General features: G+C 48.7%; 1 protein-coding gene across 1 annotated transcript in view; it reads right to left on the bottom strand.

The window, feature by feature from the left end:
* The window catches only part of PCBP3 (poly(rC) binding protein 3), a 32,093-nt gene that overhangs the window by 16,101 nt on the left and 4,541 nt on the right, over positions 1 to 11,451 (bottom strand). The window contains exons 2-7 of the mRNA XM_009070022.1: positions 3,223 to 3,372; positions 2,913 to 2,936; positions 2,117 to 2,149; positions 1,436 to 1,552; positions 561 to 692; positions 163 to 291 (exon numbers count right to left, since the gene is read on the bottom strand). Coding sequence (XP_009068270.1) covers positions 163 to 291; positions 561 to 692; positions 1,436 to 1,552; positions 2,117 to 2,149; positions 2,913 to 2,936; positions 3,223 to 3,291 — 504 coding nt within the window. The 5' untranslated portion in view covers positions 3,292 to 3,372. The remainder of the gene's footprint in view (positions 1 to 162; positions 292 to 560; positions 693 to 1,435; positions 1,553 to 2,116; positions 2,150 to 2,912; positions 2,937 to 3,222; positions 3,373 to 11,451) is intronic.

Genomic DNA, 11,451 nt, shown 5'->3' with positions numbered 1-11,451 from the left:
GCACACTGGGTGGGTTTTCAACGAAGGTACCAGGAAATGAGAGTGATCCAACAACGCGTGGTGAAGGGGACGAGAGACACTCTCCACAGCTCCCAGCACTGTTGTGGTGCCAGCTGGGATTTTTTTCCATATGTACTTTACCCCCTTTGTTACAGACTGTACCTCCAGCATCACCACACAGATCTGTTTGACACACTGGATAATTGCGTCGGGTGTCCCCGAGATTGTCACTGCCCGCTCCGTGGAGTTGGGCAGCATGTCCCCCGCCACTTGGACCTGAGCACCTGTTGACTGGAGACAGAAGGAGAGAAGAAGGAGAAATCCCACAACTGAATGCCTTCCTTTTCAGCCAGCTCCTGCTCCAGCTTCAACACCCGCACCTCCCAAGAGCCATGCTACCCTGCACGTGGCATCCCACTGGATGATGCTACTACATCGGGAAGACCACCTTGGGAAGCAATGTCATGCACAATGGATTCCCTTTTCCAAGGCAACCCCCTTTGGATGCAGATCAGCTCAGAGGAGCTGTTATGACATGCAATAATGAAATAAAATCTGACCTCTCTGATTTCCTTGATCTTGGAGCCTCCTTTGCCAATCAGTGAGCCGCACTGACTGGCTGGCACGACCAGTCTCAGTGTCACCGGAGGTTTGCTGGTAGCGGTGCTGTTGCTCATGGAGTTGGTTATGTCCTTGGGAAGGAAGAGTGCAGTGCATCAACCCTTGATACCCAAGCAGATGCCAACCCAAATGCCCTGGGCCTAAGAGGAGGGGTCATGTCCCCCACATGTGGCTGGCCTCTGTCTGCAGCTGCATCACTGCACATCCCTGCAGTTAATTTAACTGTGAGACCTCTGGGACAGTTCACTGAATCATAGAATCATAGAATTATTAAGGCTGGAAAAGCCCTCTGAGATCATTGAGCCCAACTATGAACCCAGCACTGCCAAGTCCACAAGCAATCCATGTGCCCAGGTGTCACATCCACACACCTTTTGAACACTTCCAGGGGTGGTGACTCCACCGCTGCCCTGGGCAGCCTGTTCCAATGCCTGATCACCCTTTCAGTGAAGAAACTATCCCCAATATCCAATCTAAACCTCCCCTGGCACAACTTGAGGCAGTTTCCTCTGGTCCTGTCACTTGTTACTGGGAGCAGAGCCTGACCCCCACCTGGCTGCACCTCCTGTCAGGGAGTTGTAAAGAACGAGAAGGTCCCCCTCGAGCCTCCTTTTCTCCAGGATGAATCTCCCCAGCTCCCTCAGCTGCTCCTCATCAGACCTATGCTCAGTTCTTGCCAATTAGAGATGTCTGGAAGCTTCTGTGCTGAGGCCATGTTCCAGTTAAGCAAGTCCAACCAGACACACATGGGTTGGAGGTCCCCAGGCCCATCTGCACCGCTGGTCCCAGCCATGGCATGGCTCGTATTTCTCACCTCCTCAAATTTGTAGGCGATCATGGCGAAAGCCTTGAAAATGGCATCAGTGGGGCCAGTGATGGTCACAATTCGCTCAGGGCAGTTTCCCTCTGAGATGTTGATCCTTGCCCCGCTCTGGAAATAGAAGAGTAGTCCTAGAATAGCCACAGCCAAGCAAGTTGGGGGTTCTCTCAGCCTGGTCCCTGGTCATCACCTGTGCCAGCCTCACGGCATTCCATCTAACCTTCCAAACTCCCTCTCCTCCTCTGCAGTGATTCCAGCATTGCCTTATCCCAACCCTCAGAAAGGGTTTCCAGTCTTATACTGCAATGGAAGCCTACAGGATTGAGGCAAGACCAGCTCATGGGGTCACTGCTTGTGAAAAGAAGAGTGTTGCTCAGTGCACTGATAACTCCCTGGGAGCTGCACGCACAAAGACCTTGGACACACTCAAAGCATCTTAGGAGTGACTTAATTTCCATGTTTCATTAAGAGCAAATTCTCGTCTCTGGAAAATTTCCATTAAATGTGATAGGAATTTGTTTGGAGTGAGAAAACTGGTCCAAAGAGCTCTGGGGACAGCTGGCTTGTTTATCCTAACCCTGGGAATTACTGCACACGTTGCACAGGGCAATGCACAGCTCTGGTCACTCTGCTCTCCCTGCTTCCTACAAATCACTCACAGAGCATGTTGCTCACCTCCTCACGCATCTTCTTCACAGTCTCTCCTTTCTGAAACAAGAAGGAGAAGCAGCCTATTACTAAAAATGCAAAACTTCCACCTTCAAAACTACCCTTTCAAACAGGCACCTCCCTAGCACACATCAACACGTAGCCAAAATTGCAGGCAGCTCTGTGATACCTTGCCCTGCATCCCCATGCAATCCTCAGATGCAGCTCTGAGTACGTCATCACAGATATATATCCAGATTCATAACTACGCATCTTCCCAGGGTTGGACAATTTGATGGAAAAATAAGGCACAAGTATACAGGGAAAACATGCTCATGCTGCAAATCTTTGCCATCATAAATCTGCCTTTTAAAACCACTCAACCCCCCTCTAGTCCTACCTAGCCAGGACTTCCCAAACCACTGTGGCAAGCACCAGAGAGCAGAGCAGCTCGGGAAGCTTTTCTGCACAAGGTAAATGTTGCCCTGTGGCTTCAGATGCAATAATTTAAATGGGTTCGTGTGACATCTTTAGTATTTTTTAATGAAGCTCTTCGATTAAAACATCAGGGCAACATGATTATAAACTCCCAGTGGCCACCCCAGTGAAGCAGCTGGGAATGGGGAAGTTTGGTGGTTGGTGTAGTTTTTAGAGGAATGGTCTTTGATCCACTGTGAGTCTCACCTAATTTCTGGCTCACGAATGCAGTAATTAGCTCATGCACCCCAAACTTTCCAGGATAACACAGGGAAGAGGTGACTGGCATCTACCACACCACAGGTGCAGGCAACAGCATTAAAGGTGCCTTAAAAGGTGTCCTTACCTTCCCAATGATGCTTCCAACTTCCTACACAAAAGAAAAAAAGCCAAAACCAAAGGAACTGACATTAGAAAATGTGATGACAATCCAGCTCAACCCCATAATGAAGTAAACACCCGGTAGACACTGTCCCTAGCAGAAGGGCAGGGTTGGGAGCAGGTAAGAGAGGGACCAGGAGCACCATGCCACCCTCCCCATCAGCAGGACCACAGCTATTCCTGGGGCTGGGACACTGTGTGTGGGGCCGGACACAGTCACAGCCAAAGGTGGGAGAGGGATCCATGGGGAAACCCCCTCTCTGGGAGCTCCTTACCTTGCCATGCATCAGCAGTCGGATGGTGAGGGTAACGTTCAGGCCACCTTCAGAGACCTTCGACTCCATTTCCTACCGGGGGACAGGAGACGTGTGTTAGCTGGGAGGGTAGCCCTGGCACAGATGGAGACAGCACAACGGCCGTATCACCTGGGGGCAAAGAGGAGAAATGTTTGCTCTTAAAACAGGTGGGATGCACCCTGCAGAGCAGCAGGATATGGGAGTAAAGACTCCAATGTGCAAGGTGGCACAGCCAAAAAGCAACTGTGGATGAAGGACCAGGGCGCTGGATGAGCAGCCTGGACGAAGACCAACAGCTGAACTGGGACTATGGCACCTATCTATCAAACCAAAACTCACCATTTCACTCAGAAAACAAAAGCCTTTTTTTCAGTAACCAGGAATTATCCATCTGACCCCAGGAGCCCAGAACGGGAAGGATGGAACTAGCATCCTGCTTGCCACGCAACCTGACCCGTGAGCTCCCCAGCTGGCCATTGTGTGGACCATGCCACTGCCACTTCCAGCCATTCATGTTCCATGGATCTAATGAAACCATGTTCTTTTCCTTTCCTATTCTCTCTTTCCTCCTCTGCCCTCTAGAGGAAAAACGCTACTGATGTGTCGAAGGCAAGGGGGAAAAAAAACACAGAATGGCAATAAATCCTTCCTTTTTCATTCCTGACACCTCCTTAGGAGCATCTCTGCATGTGGATGTGGCATATGAAATGTCCCTACAGCTCAGTGCATGGGGAGAGCAGCAGCCCCATCCCAGAGGGAGGTGCCAGCATCCTTCTATGTGCAATGCCGAGAGATATGGAGCAATTCTCCCTTGTATTATTTAATCCCTCAGTCTGTATCAGATGGGAGATTTTTTTTCATCCTGCTAAAAAGCATCTGGCATTTTCCTTCGCTTAGACAGGGACTTACGTGACCAAAAAAAACGGCCATAAACCAGTTCTCAAGTATTGCTTTAATGCAAGTCAGGATGAATGAACACACAGCAAGGCACAAATTGCATCTGCAAGATGGGTTTGATGTAAAACCTCTTCCTAGAGGTTATTATGAAACCCAAAGTGGATAAAAGCATGCGGTTATCAGGGAGATGGCATTCCCTATAGCTAAAGGACACCAGCTCCCTGGGAATGAGGTTACTTAGGACCTACGTGCAAACGCAGTTCTTGAGGCTGCTGAATGTTACAAATGAAAAAAAAAAGGTTTAAATCCTCACAAGGATAAGAAATGAAGTGTTGAACACTGGAACATGTTCACTGGAACAGGTTGCCCAGAGAAGATGTGAACTCTCCATCCCTGGAAGTGTTCAAGGCCAGACTGGATGGTGCTTGGGGCAACTTGGGCTAGTGGAAGGTGTCCTGGCCCATGGCAAGGGGGTGGAATGAAATGGTCTCCATGAACCATTCCAACTCAAACCATTCCATTATTCTATGATTCTGTGTCAAGCCAAAAGGGTGGGGAGGAGGAGAGTATTTCCTAAGAAGAAGGTGACAACACTGGAGACAAGAATAATGTCAACGGGCTGAGACACTGTAACATAATAGGAATTTTCAAGACTGAGCCCATTTTAAGGTGAACAACAAAGGGGAAATAAGTAACTGGCTATGTTGGTCCACCCCAGGCTGACTCCTGTGCATGAGAGGCAATGCCATAAGGGTTGAATAAGCTGATCTGGGGAGGTCAGCATGTCTAGTGCTCCTGATATGCCAGGAGACTGTGTTGCACCAAAGAGATCACAGAACCTCAGATGGTTTAGGCTGGAAGGGACCTTAAAGCTTGTCTCATTCCAAACCCCTGCCATGGGCAGGGACACTTTCCACTAGCCCAGGTTGCTCTAAGCCCCATCCAACCTGGCCTGGAACACTCCCAGGGATGGAGCAGCCATAGCTGCTCTGGGCAACCTGTGCCAGTGCCTCAGCACCTTCACAGGGAAGAATTCCTTCCTGAAATCTCATCTAATCCTCCCCTCTCTCAGTTTAAAGCCATTCGCCCTTGTCCTGCCGCACAGAGGGTGTCTGCCATGCCTTGCTCCACATCCCTGGCAGGAGGAGCCTTGCATCAGGCCGTTATGTAAATGTTTCCAATTGATTGAAAAAGTGGGTCATGTGTTAGCCAAATGCTCCTGGCTTTAAGATTTATCAGCATTATTAAATTAAACACGCTTCACGCTCCAGTGAGTGGGAAAGCTACATTGGCCTTTTCTTAATCATACTAGTGAAAGGTAAGTGTTTTATAGGGGGTTCATGAGCTCAATGGAAATGAACAATAGAGCTGAAACATTTACTCTGGGCACATGCCTCCCTCCACAGCCCTCATTCTTCTTGGACAAAGGGCTGGGAAAAATTATCCCCCAAAACACCATTTTGAGCATTTCAGAGCATTCCCTGTCCGCAGAGACCCATCTCAGACCCTTCCTCTTCACTATCATGTTCTGCCTTGCTCGCAGCAGCTTTGAAATGGCTCCTTTGTCCACACATTTGAAAGCCCTGAGGACATCATTACATACAGCCCAACAGATAGAGTAGATCCAGAGTCCAACTTCAACCCAGTGCAAAGCAGGTGCAGCCCCACAGAGGTCAAAACCATGGAATTTTAGGAGACAGAAGTGACAAGTCTGGCACCCAAATGGAAGTTGCACAGTGAGCCAAGCCAGGCTGTGCCAAGCATACCAGGGCAACTGCAGGTGGAGGACTGGACCATCCTCCTCCTATGTATGGGCCAAGCATACCAGGGCAACTGCAGGTGTATGTATGTGGAGCAGCCAAAAGTCATTGGACCACATCAAAAGGAGCTCTACACGGTAGGGAGATCAGCCCCAAAACAGCTGGACAATGACCTTCCAAAGGATGATCCCATTCCACAATAAATAGGCCTTTTACTTGCAGCTGCTTTTGTGAGAGTACTTAGAGGAAAGTTCATCAGTTCCCTGAACAAATCAGTTCTTCCTTGGTTTTGAGGTTAAATATATTGAATTCTGGCCCTACCCTACACCTGAAAAAGCAGCTCAGGCAACAGTGACCAAGGACAAGTAAAGAAAATGGACACCCAGAACTGCAGGAAGACTCTTCTTCCCCACATGCAAATATACACACTCAAATTTTTCTCCTTTCCAATTTTTTAGAAATTGGAGCAATTGCCCATGCTTCTGTACTTATGCTTGCTGATACCTCACAAATACTGACACCCTACACCTGAAAAAGCAGCTCAGGCAACAGTGACCAAGGACAAGTAAAGAAAATGGACACCCAGAACTGCAGGAAGACTCTTCTTCCCCACATGCAAATATACACACTCAAATTTTTCTCCTTTCCAATTTTTTAGAAATTGGAGCAATTGCCCATGCTTCTGTACTTATGCTTGCTGATACCTCACAAATACTGACACTTTGCCAAAATTCGAGCAAAACCTTGTAATTAGGGAATAACTGAACACGGTGTATTAAATTAGCTTCATAACACGATCATTTCCCAGACAGGAGATGGCACATGAAGCAGAACAGGGGGAGGAAAATGGAGCTCTGGGCTGGACTTTATTCTCTAGCCTGATTTCCACACAGGAGCTGGAAAAGCTGATGCTGGGATCCCCGGAATCATACCCCTGATTCCATATCAGGGAATGCTATCCCTGATAGCAGGGGCCTCAGCTGAGCATCAGCAGAGTCGATGTCCCTGCAGGGGCTGGGCGACATCACTGGCTCTGTGCTTGGTGAAGCCAGATCTCCTCCTCTTCCTCCTCCCATGTGTTCCTAGGGCTCCCTGGGTGCATGAGCCATGTATGAGTGAGTTTTTGCTTCATATAGGTATTTGTCTAGGGAGAATGCAATGCTTTGTTCAACCTGGCTGAAAACAGAGGACAACTCGGTGCAAAGATGCCCCATCAGTATAACTCACACCTTCCCTGCAGGGTTTGGGTGGAGAGTTCACAGGCACTGCCAAGCAAACTCAAAGGAGAAAATCTCCATCATCCCCCTTGCTCAACATATGCCCTCCAGAAAAATCACACTTTCTTGACAGAATGGTTTGGACTGGAAGGGTTCTTAAATATCATCCCATTCCGACACCCTGCCATGGGCAGGGACACCTTCCACTAGACTGGGTTGTTCCAAGCCCCATCCAACCTGGCCTGGAACACTTCCAGGGATGAGGCAGCCACAGTTTCTCTTGGTCAGCACAGGCTGATAAACTCCAAAACCTTGGAGCCCTGTTGACCAAGAGCCCTTGATGACCTGTGCCAGGGAAGAGCAGGGTGGCCAGGGCACTAGTCTCTATAGGGATGCTGTGCCACCTGCCCAGAGGATCACTCCCAAGACCTTACCCTGGAGCACCTTGCTTGCTCAATGACACAGCCACCCTGGAAAATATCCAACACACTTCCCACACTCTTTGGCGTTCCAGGAGCCCCATCAGCACAGGTATTAAAGACAATCACAAACCCTCATGATCCTCTAGCACACCGTGATATGGCACAGCCTAGATTGCTAATGGGGGTGGCAGAATTTAGTGCTGGGAATTAGCATCTCGGACAGAACTCAAAACAACATTTTCCTCTGCAAGGGAGGAAATGTTTAAACACCTCTGACCTCTCAATATCCCCTTCACAGAACTCAGACCAGGGTTTTCCGACCCTTGGAAAATGACAGATGCTTTAAATGTGGCGAAAAGCAAGAGAAGCCAGGAAAGATGTTTTTCTGACATTTTAGGCCTTCTAGTTTGTTTTCTCGGGGAGTGCTGCCTGTCCACCTGCGTAAGCAGGAGCTTTCTCCCCACTCATCTCCCACTGACTTGATCCTGCCATTAAGACTTAATCCAGAGATATTCAGTGTTGCATTCTAGCAGCTGGGAAGCACAGCGATGGAGCCAGCTCGGGATTACGACAATGATGCAGTCTGGCCAGGTCAGGATGGGGGTGGAAGGAGAAAAAAACAGGCTACAGCCAAAAACCAAAGTCAAGCATTCCCTTAAACCAAACGGAAATGCAGCAGCCACTGTTAGCCTTCGGCTGTCAGAGCATGAAGCTGTGAGAGGGCAGTAGCATCATCTACATGAGCGACACCAAATGCCATTTTGGAATAAAGCCGTAATTCCAGCTGCTGCCATTTTCCACAGCCGTAGTCATTTTGGTTGACCTTTCCTCCTCTTTACTCTCCAGCTTCAGTGGAAATATTTTAGATTATCTCTAATCAAAAAAAGGACAAAAAAAGATGCCCCATGCTCTCTTGATACATCAGCCAGCAGTATATTGCTGACACTCACCTGCCTTTGATCATTCCAAGCATCACAGGAGACAAATGACCCTGCTCTGCCCCTCATGCCAGACATCTATGGAGGCTTCCTTCTCAGTCACCTGCTCCCACTTCCCTGCTCTCCTCCAGGTGAGATTATAGACTCTTAGAATCACTGAGGTTGGAAAAGCCCTCTAAAACCATTGAGTCCAACCGTTTCCCCAGCATTGTCAAGTCCATCACTAAACCCTGCACCCAAGTGCCACACGTACAAGTTTTTTGAACACTTCCGGGGATGCTGATACCACCACTGCCCTGGCCTGCCTATGCCAGCACTTGACCACACCTTTCCTGAAGAAATTTTCCTAGTATCTGGTCTAAACCTGCTCTGGAGCAACCTGAGGCCATTTCCTCTTGTTCTGAACGTTTTCATTAGTAACGATGACACATGGCTCCACCACTGCCACACACAGTGGGCTCAGCCACATCCCAGCCAAATGCACACATCCACCCTCAGAGAGGCCCAAAGCTGTGCTAAGCCTGCCCTTCCCTCCAGAAAATGCCCTCCATGAAATGCAGTTGCTTTCCTGGTTTTCTTCTTCAAGTGGTCTACCCCACAAGCTGGTCTCAGGCTTTAGCCTCCATGAAGACAAGCCCAGTCAGAGGACAACAACTCATTTTGTCAGGATGGCAGTGCCATTATCACGATATTTTTGTGTGAAGATCAGTGGATAAAGCTGCAGCTCTTCCCCTACCAAGCTTCCCAGGATGATAGTCTGGAACACCGTTTTACCCCCTGCAACAGAACAGCAGGGTGATAGTACCTACCCCTGTGCCCTGACACATCTGCGAGTGACAAAACTTGGAGGTTTGTGTTAATCACCAGGTTCAGAGGATGTTTAGGTGCCTGAGAGATCTGCAGGATGCAGAATTCCCGTTCACTCACACAAGCTGCTGTGTTGTTGCAAGCAGGGGTCCGACACAGGCCAGCAAGGGAAATGTGATGTTGTAAAAGCAGCCTATGAAATGCCCTTATGAAAGCCAGAAAATCCTGTCTGGGCTGGTTTCAGGGCTTTTAGAGTGTGGGACCCTGAACAAAACCAGTGGCTTAAACCTAAGAAACCATCACCTCAACAAGGTTGTTCCAACCCTGCTTGGAAGCACAACAGGTCCTCAATGAATTTGTTTAATTAAAGCTGATTTTGGTAGGTAGGAATGGGGATGGGAACAACATACTTGAATTCAATCACTTTCAAATTACTCTGCTATTTGCTTTTGGAACAATTTGCCAATAAAAACAGTATTTTCAGTGAAAGTTAAACTGTGTAAGTGCCTTAGAAATTTCCCTCTATGAGGTGATGAGAGCCAATGCTTTTTGCGGCTGGGCCCATCACAACTCAGTGACCAAGAGCAGCCGCAGATCTCTGGGAGCCTTTAGCTCCCTGAGTGCCAAGAAAATAACATTTCCTGGGATAAGGAAAATCACTCTGTCTCCTTTGGTTTGCCAGCAGATTAAAGGAAGATAAAAATAATCCACTACAAATTTTCCCTGAAATGCTGGCTGTCCCTCCATGTCCAAACCATTATTTTTGAGAGGTTGGGAGTGAGGGAATCCGTAAAAACTTCTGATGGTCCAGAGAGGACCAAACATTGGTTTGGTCTTGGCTCATCCCAGGTGCACTGGTCACCTCAGGAAGGCAGAGCAGCAGCACTGCATTGCACCCCCAGCCTGGACCCTGCCGCGGGGCTCAGCACTGCAGAGCAGGGCGGGTTCTGCCGCAGCATCCAAGCCATGGGAAAAAATCCCAAACCTCAAACGTCATCACCTCGCACTGCAGAAACTAGGAAGATGACTGCTTCAGTGCTGCACTCCACGTCTGCATTCCTGAATGAGCAATGGGACATGGAGAGCACTACAAGCAGTGTGGCAAAGGGCAGCTGGACAAAGCCCACCAGACAATGGAGAAACTGCATGGTGTGAAGGGAGCTGGGGTGGATTAAACCATTTGAAAATGGCTGGGAAATGCTCTAAAACCCCTCCAAAACAATGATCAGGGACATTCCTGTTAAACTGCCAGGTGACAACCCAGGCTGGGGGAGTTCTTGGAGAGCAAAGCAAGAAGGCAAAGTGAGCTTGGCAATGGGGACAAAATAAGATGGAGTTCTGCAAGGCAAGGTACTGAGCTTAATGATGTGCAATTAACTGCACAGAAACAGAGTAAACATTCCCCATTCACCTGGGAGTAGCTGGGAGTGATAACTCAACTTGCAGGATCTGCAGAAGGAAACTGGAAATGGAGTGGGTCTTCAAAGGAGATCCACCCAGCAGAGAGCAACCCCAGATCCTTGGGGCCAGCAAACATGGCCCCATGGGGAAGAACTGGAGGAACCAAAGCTCTGCAGGAGAGAGAGATGGTGGGAAACAAGGGTCTTGAGCAAGGGAGCTTAAGATGCAGTGAAGAAGATCCAGGATAAGAGCTTCCCACATCATCCTGCCAGTTATTCTTGCTTAAATCTTCCAAACATTCATATATTTGCAAATAAAACTCAACTCTGTTGGACAACCACACTTATAACCTTGACACTGAGCTAAGCCCAGGATCTGTCATGCTTCAGGGATGCATGCAATTTAGGCTACTTCTACCCCGGCCAAGGGCTAAGGAATGGGAGCCAGAAGATGCCACCTCATAGCGGAAGATGCCTTGACAGATGCCACAGGGATGCTCTGCTGGATTGTGCATCAGGTCCAAGGGACCCACATCTTTTCCAGCCCAGTTGGAAATACACCTCAAGGGGTGAGCCAGTCAAACACCAGTCCCCTAAGTGCCAGTTTTTAGATGCCATTTTTCAGGGGAACCTAAAGAACTCCCCAAAAAGGATGCTTATGGCCATAGATCCATGCTGGATGCTCATAAAGGAGGAGAGACTACAGGGAGACGTGTGGACGTAAAGGACAAGCAGCTTGCACAGCACTGCAAAAAGCTCCAGGCACA

This window comes from Acanthisitta chloris, unplaced genomic scaffold, assembly GCF_000695815.1.
Source record: "Acanthisitta chloris isolate BGI_N310 unplaced genomic scaffold, ASM69581v1 scaffold6622, whole genome shotgun sequence".
In the NCBI taxonomy this organism is placed as follows: domain Eukaryota; kingdom Metazoa; phylum Chordata; class Aves; order Passeriformes; family Acanthisittidae; genus Acanthisitta; species Acanthisitta chloris.
Note: the sequence above shows the minus strand (reverse complement) of the source record. Positions and strands in the feature narration are given on the sequence as shown.